Source organism: Crocuta crocuta, unplaced genomic scaffold (genome assembly GCF_008692635.1).
Source record: "Crocuta crocuta isolate KB4526 unplaced genomic scaffold, BGI_CrCroc_1.0 scaffold417, whole genome shotgun sequence".
NCBI classification, from domain to species: domain Eukaryota; kingdom Metazoa; phylum Chordata; class Mammalia; order Carnivora; family Hyaenidae; genus Crocuta; species Crocuta crocuta.
Window position 1 is genome coordinate 2,270,061 of NW_027536463.1, and position 15,053 is coordinate 2,285,113.

Here is a 15,053-nt window from a genome sequence, read left to right on the forward strand (position 1 = left end):
GAAGTTCCAATTACTTTCTTGGAAATTCACTGGAAACAGTCCATTCTGCATGTTTCAATTAGAGTTACATAAGCATGAGTCTCTTCAGACACTTCTAACAGCAAAGAAAATAACTGCAATGCTATCAACACAAAAAACAAAGTTTTCAAATACTGTCATCCTGAATATCCTGAGCTTTACAAGAATGTGTCAGCCAATTCTGCAATAGCATTGACTTGGAGTATATTTGACTTGCAAGTAATTATTTATGATAGTTTAGTTCTGAGGTTACAATTACTTACTATGCTGCGGAATCATTAAGCTGGTACTCTCGGGATCTGTTGAAACAGGCTTGTACACCACTATCTTTCCACAATCTCTTTATAACTCCTGCAAGTTCTGCAGTCATAAAACCTTCTTCTGCAGCTCCAGCAAGCACGAACAGTTGGCGGGCATCATCCTGAACATTCAAAGACCATTTTTTTTTAAAGTAAAAAGAGAGACATTACAGATTAAAAGTACAAAGGAAGGCATTACAGATTATAAGAAAAGTGCAGCAGTGAATGTCCTTTGTTTTTCATTGGTGTCATAACTTCATTCTCTATAGCACCACTTAAAAAAATTGGCTTAACTAAAAGTGCAATCTTCAATGATGAGTCTATGTTACTATCAGTAACAGCTCTCAAGGCACTAGGAAATGGGAAGAATGATGGACTACACTTACCACTCAAGAGAGGACACCTTAAGCAACTATTCACTATTTCTGACAGTTTGTTGTGTACTGATAATGATCAGTTTTGAAAACAGAAAAATAATATACACCTCACCCCTCCCTCCCAAAATGTTTCTAAGAAACACACTAACACCATTAAAGATTTTTTTAAGATGGAATCTAATTATATGTTAGCTTTCTGATCTTCTTTATAGGAGCAACATTTAATTCAGAGAATGGAGAAATCAATGTGAAATAGAAAGTTTCACAGAACTATTTTCTGAGATTTTCAGGAAACCTTAAAGTGTATATATATTAAATCAATGGGCCAGGGGTGGGGCAGATGTTTGCTAACACAGGCATAGGAAACAAAATAAACACAGCTATGAAGCAGAAATACAATGCACAACGAAGACAGCATGCAAAGCATTTTAAGTGAAGGAATGTTGTATATAAAGTTAATTAAATTTTCCTTATGTTTGAGGCTACAAATATTTCATAATTCTGATCCACAGGTAATCTGAACCACTAGACTAGTGCTGTCCAAAGGATATATAACATGAGACACTGATGTACTTCTAAATTTTCTAATAGCCATATTTTTCAAAGCTAAAGAAAGGTGAAATTAATAAGACATTTTATTTAACTTCTACATAAGGTATCATTTCAACATGAAATCAAGATAAAATAATTGGGATATTTCATATTTTTATACATATTTAGTCTTCAGAATCTGGCATTTATTTTATACAGACAGCACATCTCAATACAGATGAGACACATTTCTAACACTCAATAACCATATGTGGGCAGTAGCTATACTGCTGGATAACAGTAAAACAGTATAAAACTGTATTAACTCTAGTTTTCAGGTAAGAACATAGTTAATCTAAAAATACGGGAGATGTGTAACTGCTGTCTTCACAGAGATTCTCTGTAGCCTGAGACTTGCAGCTTTACATTAAGTGAGTGGACAATCCCTAATTTTTCTAAACAAGGGGCATTTCCCCAAAGTATTACAGTTAAGTGTTTACAAAGTGATGGCACAAGTTACAAGGTACACAGTAGAGAAGCAATTGGTGACACAGGGCAGCAAAGGTATTTAGCTGTCAGTAAAATTCATTCTGCTACCAATATGTGAACCTTTTTTTCAGACAGAAGCCATATTGAAAGATAATTAAGTATCTCAGCATGGGAACATATTATTCAAGCATGTTTCCCTTTTTAGTAAATCACAAGAGAAATGCATGCAAGCAAGTAACACATGTACAATAACCTTAATAAAACCCAATGTAATATGGTTCAAGTTCATTCTTAGCACCATTTACCTAATTACAGGAAACAATTATTCACTTTTCCAAATAACTGCCTATATATGAGAAATTTCTAAATCTGGTCATTTTTATTAATTAAACAACATCAAACATAATTTTCTCCATCCATTTCAGCAAACTACTTTTCACTAAGGTAGTTTTTTTAATGGGTTTTCATTATGATATGTTTATTCAATTTCAGTAAAATTTCTTGACAGAAAATACTAATGCCTTCTGGTAGGGGTCGTAAAATCACATTCTCTTCAAACTTTCTAGGAAGAAGCCTGAAGAAAAAGACATGAGAAACTTTGGCAGTGTATTTATAGACTATAATCTCTGTTATATTAAAAAATGTCTCTTCTTCACAAAAATGTAAAATAGTCTCTTTTCCCTGAAAAGCTAATTAGAATATTCACTTCCATGTCATTAGGAGGACATTCAGAGATCCATCAATGAGCTTTAATGTAATAGATTTAAACAGGAAGGTACTTTGAAAATTATTCTACCTAAATTTTTGTTTCATATAAAAAGACCCTGAGTACAGAGTGGTTAAGCAACTCATTTGAAGTTTCACAACTCATTGGTCACCCAATCACACATATCAGTCAGCAATTAATAAGTAGCCATTGTCCAAGACAAGATAAATGTTAAAACTACAGAATGATAACAAAGATCTTACCTGGCCATGGAATGAAGTCTTTTCAAAATGTATGTAACATAATGTTACCTAAGAACATTCAGAATGCTCAACACAGGTGTACCAAAACAATGTGACATAGGGTAGAAAAAAGATTGGGATTACTAAAGAGTAGTTTAGTCAGCACAGGTACTCTTTTGTGTGTGTTGAAAGAAACGTTATTTGCCAGGCAATTATTTGTGAGTAGCAAGGAAAAATCCTTGGACGTAGCCACTTTAATATGTTTTCAAGCTACTAAGACTTAAATGAAAATAAAACAGGGGAGAGAACGTTAAGTGCCTCTTTAGAGAACCGTGTGCTCTGGGAACTCAGGAAGGAGTTATGCAATGCTTTTGTGTGAAGGGATATGGAATAGGGCTGCTTTACCCACTGACGGTCAGGGAACTTGGCATGTGGCATTTATTTCGTGACAGCATATTTCATTTGAAGCTATCACCCACTTTATGGGAATTCAGAAGTCTTTTTGGAATCGGGAAGAGAAGATTCTGAGGGACCTTGACAGCTGTCTTCTGACATATTAAGTAAGGATCATTAAAGGTTAAGAGTAGACTTCGTATTTAGATATAAAGCATAAAAAAGAGAATTCTTAGGGTAAAAGATATCAGATTACAATTCCATAAGAAGAACCTTTTAACAATCAAAGCCATCCAAAAAAAGGGGGAAGGGGACAGACTAAGTTTTTAAACAAAGCGTAGGTGATTATTCATTTTATTATGGCAGAACTCATGAATGAGATTAAGAAAGCCCTTCTTTAATAGAGACTAAATAATATAAGTATGGAAATCTTTTGTACCAATGACTTAACTCAGTTATTTCATTATAGCATTAGTTAATAATAGTGAATACCACATGAGAAATACTCATATATTTAATCTGCCAAATTTCTATAGGATATAATCACTCCTATAAATTTAAGACCACTATACTGCTTTTATCAAAGTTAGTACACCTTTACCAATAATGAAGCAACAGAAAGAGAAATCAAGAAACTGATCCCATTCACAACTGCACAAAAAACCATAAAATACCTAGGAATAAACCTAATCAAAGATATAGGAGATGTGTGTGATGAAAACTATAGAAAACTTATGAAGGAAATTGAAGAAGACACAAAGAAATGGAAAAACATTCCATGCTCATGGATAGGAAGAATAAATATAGTTAAAATGTCATTACTACCCAAAGCAATCTACACATTCAATGCAATCCCAATCAAAATTGCACCAGCATTCTTCTCAAAACTAGAACAAACTATCCTAAAATTTGTATGGAACCACAAAAGACCCTGAATAGCCAAAGTAATATTGAAGAAGAAAACCAAACTGGGAGGCATCACCATCCCAGACTTTAGCCTCTACTACAAAGCCATAATCATCAAGACAGTATGGTATTGGCACAAAAACAGACACATAGCCAATGGAATAGAATAGAGAACTCAGAATTGGACCCACAAATGTATGGCCAACTAATCTTTGACAAAGCAGAGAAGAGCATCCAATGGAAAAAAGACAGCCTCTTTAACAGATGGTGCTGGGAGAACTTGACAGCAACATGCAGAACAATGAAACTAAATCATTTTCTCACTCCATACACAAAAATAAACTCAAAATGGATAAAGGACCTGAATGGGAGACAGGAAACCAACAAAACCCTAAAAGAGAAAGCAGGAAACAACCTCCTTGACCTCAACCACAGCAATTTCTTGACACATCCCCAAAGGCAAGGGAATGAACAGCAAAAATGAACTATTGGGGCCTTATGAAGATAAAAAGCTTCTGCACGGCAAAGGAAACAATCAATAAAACTAATAGGCAACTGATGGAATGGGAAAAGATAGTTGCAAATGACATACGAGATAAAGGGCTAGTATCCAATATCTATGAGGAACTCATCAAACTCCACACCCGAAAAACAAATAATCCAGTGAAGAAATTGGCAGAAGACATGAACAGACACTTCCCCAAAGAGGACATCCAGATGGCCAACAGACACATGAAACGATGCTCAGCATCCCTCCTCATCAGGGAAATACAAATCAAAACCACACTGAGATACCACCTCTTGCCATTCAGAGTGGCTAAAATGAGCAAATCAGGAGACTAGATGCTGGCAAGGATGTGGAGACACGGGCACCCTCCTACACTGTTGGTGGGAATGTAAGCTGGTACAACCCCTCTGGAGAACAGTGTGGAGGTTCCTCAAAAAATTAACAATAGAACTCCCCTATGACCCAGCAATAGCACTGCTAGGAATTTACCCAAGGGATACAGGAGTGCTGATGCGTAGGGGCCCGTGTACCCCAATGTTCATAGCAGCACTCTCCACAATAGCCAAATCATGGAAAGAGCCTGAGTGTCCATCAACGGACGAATGGATCAAAAAGATGTGGTTTATCTACACAATGGAATACTACATAGCAATGAGAAAGAATGAAATCTGGCCATGTGTAGCAACATGGACGAACTTGAGGGTGTTATGCCTAGCAAAATAAGTCACGCAGAGAAGGACAGATACCATATGTTTGCACATATAGGTGTACTAGGAGGAAGTTAATGCAGGACAATGCAGGAGAAGAAGGGGAATAATAGTTGGGGAGAGGGAGAGAGGCAAACCATGAGAGACTCTTGAATACTGAGAACAAACTTAGGGCTGATGGCGGTGGGGGAGAGGGGAAGGGGAGTGATGGACATGGAGGAGGGCAGTTATGGGGATGAGCACTGGGTGTTATATGGAAACCAACTTGACAGTAAACTATTTAAGGGGGAATAAAAAACAAAGGTAGTACACCTTTAAAGAAATCCTGAGAATAGGGGTGTCACCACTCCATGGCCCATGATACCAATCCCAGACATTTAAAGAACTGCTTTAAGAAATACACAGATGTTAAACATTTTTTTTTTCTGTCAAAACACACATGTAATCCAAGTAAAAATGACTGAGGCAAGGAAATAGAAGTCATTTTTCTTTTTTCCTATAGTACTGCTTAACACGATGGGAGGGGTGCTAAAAATAAAATAATCTGAGTTAATTTTAACTAAATTGCAGACAGCAAAATTTCTGACTAAAATGCAGTGAACATGAGCTTCCCAACAAGAAAGGAGATCACAATAAATATGTGACACAAAAAATAGCCTTTATATATATATTTATGAAGCTTAGAACTATGTGTATTTTTTATTTTCAAGTTCATAAAATAAAAAGTACTTAAAAGTTTTTTTGGATGAACAATAAAACTTGTTGTCAAGAGCTATAAAAACATGTGCTGATACATGAATTGTGGAAAAAAGAAAAATACAGTGCTCAAGGCACATATTACATTTCAAAGGAAGGTGAATACCACTTTGCCATACACAAAAATCAATATTCCTCAGAATCAAAAATAATATAATCCTATAACAACCTCTTAGTTCTCAAACATAAGCCAGAATACAAAACTAATTCAAATATTCCTCTGGAAAAATGACGAGTAGAAATGACTTAGGAACATTTTGACCAAGAATACTGGGGGAAGGAGGGCAAAAATTACCAGATATTAAAAGCCTACAATCTGTAGAACATTCTGGTATTAATGCAAATCAATAGAGAAAAATCAAATTGGAACTTATTACATGATAAAGGTGGCAAGGTAAATTAGTAGGATAGGATATGGTTATTTAAGAAAAAAACAACTCTACTTGATAATTAGATAGCTACCTGAAGAGGAAAAAAAATATGGTAGATCTCAACTCCATGCATACCACAAAGAAGTTTCAGAGTGACTAAAGAACCCATGAAATAATGTTAAAATATACTCCCCTAAAAAACATTTAAAATAGCATGAATATTTAGTAAATCTTGGAGAGATTTTCTAAATTGAAACATAATGGAAGAAATAACAGAGGAAGATATATTAGTGGACAAAGATATATTAGTGGACATACACTGGGTGCATACAAAAAAGCAAATAGATGATCAAAACATGAAGAATCCAAGTGGTAAATGACTAAGGCATAAAACAGGCCACTGACAGAGAAAGAAAACTATGTTAGTAAAGATATGGGAAACTGCAATTACACTAAAAATTGAAAATACACATTAAAATGAGATAAGATTTACTAATAAATTAGCCAGTATTTTTAATATATTAAGACTTCTAAATTTGGGCTACCTAGAGTGCTAAGAAAAGGCACTCTAAGAAACAGGACAGGAAGGTAAACTGATATAACCTTTCTCAAACACAATCTGGAAATTAGGCACACAGAAACTAACTAATGAAATACACTATGAAATAAGAAAAATAGAAAAGTAGCCATTATATAGGTGCATGCTGAGGCTTGGAGGAGAAACGGGGGCCTTTTCACTCAATTCAAATCAATATCTTAAATTATTCCAAGTAAGGTTTTATTTTTAAAATTTTAAATGTTTATTTTTGAGAGAGACAGACTGTGAGTGGGGGAGGGGCAGAAAGAGAGGGAGACCCAGAATCTGTAGCAGAATCCAGGCCGAGCTGTCAGCAAGAGCCCCCCCCCGACATGGGGCTTGAAGTCACAAACCGTGAGATCATGACCTGAGCTGAAGTCACATGCTTACCTGACTGGGCCACCCAAGTGCCCGGTCCAAGTAAGTGCTTCTTAAACTACCTGTGACAAAGGACCGCCCTATGTTTTGTTCTCTTTTATTTCCACTCTATTTCAAAATAAAATTTAAATCACATAAAATACAAACCCATTTTCTTAATCTATCAAATTTAACATATAAATTATGCTGCCAATTGCATTAAATCTAATTTATTTTCCTTGACTTCTGTACTCATGTGCATGCTTGCAGACATACACAGATTCATGAACCACACTTTGAACAGCACTGTTTTAAATGATGCAGTGCCTGGGACATACTGATAGGCTCCTACATAATGCTTCCCCAACTTCCCATTATTAAAAACAATAATTTATCATGTACAGATTAAGTACACTCATTCTGAGAGAGTTTTGAAAGGACAGTCGGCACAATCTGATTGCTCTATGCAGTTCCTGAAAACAATTCTGTTTCCTCTGATTTTAAATAACTAATGTGTAATCTGCTTTGCAAATCCGATAACTGCCAAATATTAAGCATGCCACAGCAAATTAGTCAACATCTCTGTAAGTTTTACATCTTTTTAGTCAATTCTCATCAAATTAACCTACATATTAAGATGTAATTCCAATCAAGATACCAACACACTGTTTTTGTTTTGTTTCAACAGCAATGTGGGGCAGTAAGTTGATTCTCAAGTTCACGTGGAAGAGAAATGCAAAACTGACTTCATATTTTGGTAAAACAAACAAAAAAACAATGGGATGAGTGCTCTTACCCTACCAAATACCTATTAACCCTACAACGCAACAGAAACTAAAATAAGTTGATTCTGACTAGAGTAACAGTAGTATAATAATTATAAATGGCAACAATTGTAGGAACAAACATTTACTGAGCATCTGTTATGAACAAGGCATGTGATAAAAGTTTGATGTTCATTAGGTCATTATTTCTCACAACCCTTCCAGGTAGATGTTATTATTTCCATCTTATTATAATTAAAGACATTTATAAGGGCTGAGTAATTTAATAAGTGACTGAGTTGGAAAAAAAGAAGAATATATCGATGGGGAAAAAAATGGAGTCTACAAGCTCAAGTCACTGAGGAATGGCTGTAAAGCAAGGGATGATCAGATTATAAAATATACTTAGATCCCACCTACCAACAGACACAAATAACATTTCCAGGTGGGTGAAGTGATAGGTCTAAAAAATAAAACTATAAACGTTCTAAAAAAAAAAGGAGTATTTTTTAAAAATACTTTTAAGTTTGAGAAAATCTCTCTAATAAGATACAGAGAAGTCAGAGTTGAGTGTAAAAAAAAAAAATTAAGAGCTCTAAAACAAGGTTACTATTTCAAAAAATTAAAAGAAAACTGTTGAGCAAAATTATTTTCAAAATTTAAAGAAGGGTTAATATGCCTCATATTTAAAGAACATCAATGTGAAAAGAATAAGCATTTAACAGAAGTGAGTGAAGAATACTCAGAGGAATTCACAGAAGAAATACTAAAAGACAAAGATTTCCCACCTCACTAACAATCAGGAAAATAAAAACTAAAAAAGAAAAAAAAAGGAAAACAATATTTTTTAGGCATGAGACATAAAAATCAAAATGTTGTTAATATGTAAGTTGGTGAGACTCTGGTAGACACCGATACACAGTTCTTAGAAAAGATTATTCACATCACTTTCTTTCTGAAAGCACATCTGTGGTTCCTATTAAAACTAAGTATCTGGTTATCCTTTGACTCAGGCATAATATTTCCAAGAACTGGTACTTGAAAAAGAGAAATATATTTAGCCTTTGAATATACTGTTTCTTATTCACAGAACACTTTTTTCTTGTTTTTGTCTAGAAAACTCTTACACATTTCAGTATCAAGCCCCAATGTCCCTTCCTTATGTACAGGTTTAATTCACCTGTAAATTTCTTAGCAAAATTCCAAAAGCCTCCAAATATTTTAAAGTGAGGGTAGAACACAAGACCAATCAAAACCAGTGTGAGAACATGAAGACATATGTGTGAAGGAGTCAGTAACAATGGCTAAAGCAAACAGAAGGAAGAGTCTGAAGGTAGGAGGGAAACAGTTACTAGGCTACAGCCAGATAGTCTAAGAGTGACTCAAATTAGCACTAAGTGAAACAAAGAGGAGACAAGAAGTCCCGCATGTAGATTCTCAAAGCATCGGAACTCAAGAAGGGAGGGAAGGAGGGAAACTTAAAAAAAAAAAAGTCTGTAGTGACAAAAGAGCTACTTCTAGTCAGACACGTCACTGAATCCTTGATAAAAACATGAATTAAAAAGACCTCATAAAAAACTGCTTGCACTAACTCTTCAATTACCACCTAAAATGGAGATTATAAAATCTTTCTCTCTAAATTATCACATAGAACATCTAAATATAGAATACCATATATGTGATATGATAAACAATTTTAGTCACCATAAGCAGAATTGATGTAAAGTGCAATCTATCAATTCTTTCTCTTTTAAGGGTGGATCCCACCGTTTAAAACTAAGAGCTTCAAAAGCATTTGTTAATTGAATCAATAATAAATGAATAAATTAAAGATAAAAATGATTAAATGAATAGTAGATAAAGCATAAATGTCTGGATATGATCACATCTTGTTCCAGGAAAAAGAATTCAGGAAAATGTAATGAATTAGTATTAAAAATAATCTTGAAATCTACTAGAAGATTTTAGTTCATTACACTAAGTTTTTAAATTTTTGTTTAAAAGGAGATGGTTGGTAAACTAATAGGGCCAATAACCTACAAGGAAATGTCAGTGTAACTTGTAAATAATATACCAGATTTATTTTAGATTTCCCCAATATATATTTTCTAATACTGTTTTCATTTTTTCTGATAAGCATGAACTGATCCTCAACGTTAAAAAAACATCTACCAGACACTAAGAAGACAAAAAGAAAGAGTCTCAATACAAAAAACCCTCACGTAATGTATTAGGAGGGTGATGGAATACGCATGCACACACATACATGAAAATACAAGGAACTATAAAAAGTAGCAGTAGTAACAGTACACCTACTCTGTACAAAAAGTTAAAATTTAAGCTAGAGTTTCAATTAGAGTTTTGTGGGAAGGTCAAGTTTTATTATCAGTTATTAAAAACAAATCAGTTTAAAAGAAAAACACACAAATAACAAAACTTCAAACAGATTAAGCAAGCAAACTGGGCTAGAGTGAAATGAAGAAAAATAAAGTGTCCTAAGGCTTAGAAAAGGGTTGCCACCATCAGATGCAAAATGTGTTATTAGGCCGAAGGAGGAAATGTTGCCGGCCCAGTGCCTTGGTTACCAATCTTCCTATCTTGTCGTGTCTTGGGGTCCAGTTTCTTTACTGATAAAATAAAGGGGTGAAACGTGCATGTCTCCTAACGTCCTCAAACCCTTTAGCTCTGAAATTCTGATGCATGTTTTCTAACAGCCAATATTTTCCTATTCAAAGACAGGCAAGATTTTATACAGTTTCCACCAGATGAGATTAGATTGTTTTTGTAGGCTGGGGATAAATACAAATAATTAGATTATATCAGCATTCCAAATTATGAAAACAAATTGTGAAGAGAGTCAGCACAGGCAGCTTATTAAACTCCATAGTAACTACTAAAAATCTTCATGGAGACACATGAATACCCAGTATCATAAGTTACACAGAAAATATTGCATGGTTATTGAGTTGTCAAAATCATCTGGAATGGATAAGGAAAGAATTCTAGTTATAAAAACATTACACGATCCTGTGTATTCCAAGGTCATTGCTTGTAAAGGTTCTTACTCACTTCATGCACTACTGTCTCTATACCCTTTTTATAAAATGGTCCTGAGATGGTGGATAAATCTATGTTATGTACTATGGTATTATCATGCAAGTTATTCTTTGTACTCCCAACAGGCCTGTTCTAATGAATTTAACAACTCACCGCCCGAGCTGAGTCACCAAAGTCTATCTTCAACCTCCCCATGGCCCGAATGATAGCAATAATTGACTGGATGGTGTTGCTGTAGACCACCGCTTTGTACTGTTTACATTCCTCCTCTGAATAACCAGCTTCATGGATAATTCTAAGGAGACAAAAGGAAAAACGAAACAAAACACTTACTTCCTTTGATGGAAGGGCACACTTAAACATAAAACACGAATTTAATATTTTAAGTCTACTTACTTCATTTGCTTCACAATTGTACTTTTCCCAGATTCACCAGCACCTGAAAAAAGTAAAATACAGGATTTGTAACTTCATCCTTATGTTATATCCAATCCACCAACACAGGCATGCATATACACCTTCTCTTTCTTTGTGTCTTAACAGCTGAATTTTATTTTATATCAAAACAATCTTTAACGGTTTCCAAACATAGAAATATTGTCAAAAATAAGTCCCATTTGATATTACTTCATAATACTTAAATTCAATGAACTCAACTAAAGAATGTTTTTATTGTTGTTAGTATGTATTCATTAAACCAATAAAAAATTCAATCTTCTATAACTTAAAGTTAAGCACTATCAATTAGTTTTATTCAAAATTTTGCTCCTTTTTGGAAGATACTCTGTCTGGTCAGTTATCCTAACGTTAACCTTTTCTTCTTCATAGAAATGAAGTAGATGGAAATAAATAAATAATATTTTTAAAAAAGAAAAAAAAAAGAAAAAGAAAAATGGGCGCCTGGATGGCTTAGTCGGTTAAGCGTCCGACTTTCGCTTAGGTCATGATCTCACTGTTCGTGGGTTCGAGCCCTGCGTCAGGCTCTGTGCTGACTGCCAGCTCACAGCCTGGAGCCAATTTCAGAGTCTGTCACTCCCTCTCTCTCTGACCCTCCCCTGTTCACGCTGTCTCTCTCTCTCTCCTAGAAATAAATAAAAAATATTAAAAAAAAGAAAAAAGAAAAAAAGAAATGAAGTAGATGGTAGTGGTGCCAAGAAGCCATATAACAAATAATTTAAAAATATGATATATTAAAACAGTTATGTCTATGCAATGCATGTTCCACCACCATTATTAAAATTCTGACACACAGCCCACATAATGTGCTGGCACCGGAGACCCCATGGTACGTAGAACAGAAATGTCTCTCCCCCACGTTCTTCTAGCTTCCCTGTCACGTGAGTCATAAATCCATTTTCAAAATGTTTCTTCACCTTCTACATGTACGCAAGGTCTCCTCACAATCTGGGTTCCTAGCATTTTGCCATAACATAAAAATATTACTAAGGAAAGAACGCTTCCTAAAAGAGCCCTTTTATCCTTCACACTTAACAGTAGCTGATACCTTTGCATCACATCATATCAATTATTTGTCAGGCTCCTTCTGACTGCTAGAGAATCTCTGAGCAAAGGACACAAGGAAGATAAGACAAGTCTTTCATTTGCCTTCAAGTTGTCTTTAGCCAGGGCTACATGTCGTAGAGGTATTTATCACAGTTTGAGAAGCTCAGCTAGGATTTTTATTATCTGGGCCCCATTTTCCTACGGCCATTCCCACAGTGCTTTCTGATGCAGCATTACTGAACAACTTCTGGTTCCGAGAACACCTACTGTGATCGCACCACAGATCTTCAAACATACGGTTTCCCCTGCCAAAATTTAATCTCCGCTGCTGCTTCTTGCCACCCTATCCTCCATCAACCACAAACTTACCTCCTTTATGAATCTTTCCTGACCCATTACCCCTGTGATCCCTGATGCCCCTCACTCTACACATTTAGGTGAATATTTCTTGGAAGTCTCACCCCCTAACTTGTGCTAGACACACAATCAACCCAAAATGTACTTGAATTTATGTAAGCTATTTGTGCCTGTTACAATTAGATGGCAAACTTCTGGGCATTGTTCTCTTCGTTCCTATCCCCCTCCAGCTACACACACACACACATCTATATCTCTCTCTCTCTCCTCCCCCTTCTCTCTTTCTCTCCCCCCCCCCAATCATCAGAGGCACCTGAGAACAGAATCCTAGTTAAATGGCCTATTTGAAAATCCGGTGGGTGGGGGAAGCTGCTTAAGTTTTACTTGTGATTTAATACTTAAGAAATTTTCCCCAGATACCAGCACATTAAGTAGAAAAACAGGAGCTGAATAAACCATGAGGGCATTCTTCATTTACAGACAGCCTTTGAATCTTTCAGGGCATCTGCCAATAAAAACAATTCCAAGATAAACAACCCATTATTTATTAATCAACAACAGTGTGCTTGGCTCTGTGAAAAGGACCATTGTAAGCATTATGGCTCACACATTTCCCTCATTCAAGAGAGATCCACCCACCTAACACACCCTAGGCAGTTTCCAGCAGGGCTATCTTCAAGAAGGCCCTCCGGGTTTCCAGAGCACTGCCAACTGAGTCAGTAGCAGCCATGCTGTGAAGATGAGACCTTCCAGATCCCCGTGAACATACAGAAGTGGTGATTCCACTGGCACAGCAAGCTTTGATGAACAGCCACCCACAGACCATTCTTTTAGTCAAACTCAACAAGGGGAAGGCCCAGAGAAAGGCTCACATTATACAAGCCAATGAGGTCTGAGAGCCAAGTGGGGTAAAATCAGAAATAGTAAAACAAACAAAAAGAATTATCAGTCAACATGAAAATTTTATAATCTTAACAAGAAAAAAAAATGTTCCTAGCATTATCTTTAAGTTCTAATTCATTTCATATCTCTTAAAATAATTGATAACATAGGACACTTAGCTTACTTTGCAAGGAGCATACTGGTCGATGACTCGTGGTTCAAAATATCCTGAAATCTGTTTAACATTAAAGATTGAGGATAGGAGTGTTATTAATTGGGTATCTGCTTAATTTCTTCCTTCATCACAAGGTGCTCTTTGAGGAGTAAATATCCTAGAGGCAGAAATGCTGAAAAGAGTCCTTCAAAGCCTAGCAGTTTATGTAGTTTTCAGTTCTCATTTCCATGTAGACAGACTCCAGATAGGAAAATCAGAAATGCTGCCTGGTTAGGGTTCCAACATTTTAAATACTGGTATTCTTCCCACACAGCACGCGGTAAAGAGTTAAAGGTTGTTCTCTACAAATCTCAGCAAAATAGTGTTTGAGAGACAAGAAGCAATATCGCAAAAAGAAAAAAAAATCTCGGAGGTAGTGGAGGGGAAGGGGAAAGGAAGAAAGGGTCAATTTTCCTAGCAATACTCAACTAGGCAGCTATTGTTTTTTCCCTTAAATCCAAAGGCTGATTAAAAATGGCTGGGAACACCCTTCTTTTGTAAAGACACAAGTCTAAATGTCTAAACAGAATTGACTCCATGACACGCTTTAAGTTTCCCCTCTAAACTAGAAGGCCTAAATTTCAGCTTCCCCGAAACTATCAGGTAAGTTACACATTGCCCAAGGCAGGAGTAACCACCCCTGCAACACCCAATCAGGAAAGGCCAGCGACCACCCTCCACATTGTTAAGGGAGAGGCCTGGAGATAGAAACTATAGATAGGACCCTGTTACCAAATGTTAAAGTTAGTCGCTGAGTAAGACCCTAGGCTCGCTCTGTGATTGGCTGAATTTAAAGGTACTCTAAATATTGTAATTGGATCCCGCCAAAAGTAACGAATACTCTAGACAATGTGTATGGTCAAACCAGCTGTCAATGATGTTGTATAATTATGACTGGATCACTGTTCCCATGTCACAACTTCTGTAACTCCCCCATCACAAACCCCATAAAAACCCTACTCTGCCCTTGTTCAGGGCTCTCAGCACGGATCCACGGCACTGGTGAAGTCTGTGAGCCCGAGCTCGAGCCTGTAATAAA

At 36.0% G+C, this 15,053-nt stretch overlaps 1 protein-coding gene across 1 annotated transcript in view; it reads right to left on the minus strand.

Moving 5' to 3' along the window:
• Positions 1–15,053, minus strand: part of GNAI1 (G protein subunit alpha i1) — an 86,997-nt gene that overhangs the window by 19,711 nt on the left and 52,233 nt on the right. Inside the window, exons 2-4 of the mRNA XM_077748498.1 lie at positions 11,455–11,497; positions 11,212–11,353; positions 282–439 (exon numbers count right to left, since the gene is read on the minus strand). Coding sequence (XP_077604624.1) covers positions 282–439; positions 11,212–11,353; positions 11,455–11,497 — 343 coding nt within the window. The remainder of the gene's footprint in view (positions 1–281; positions 440–11,211; positions 11,354–11,454; positions 11,498–15,053) is intronic.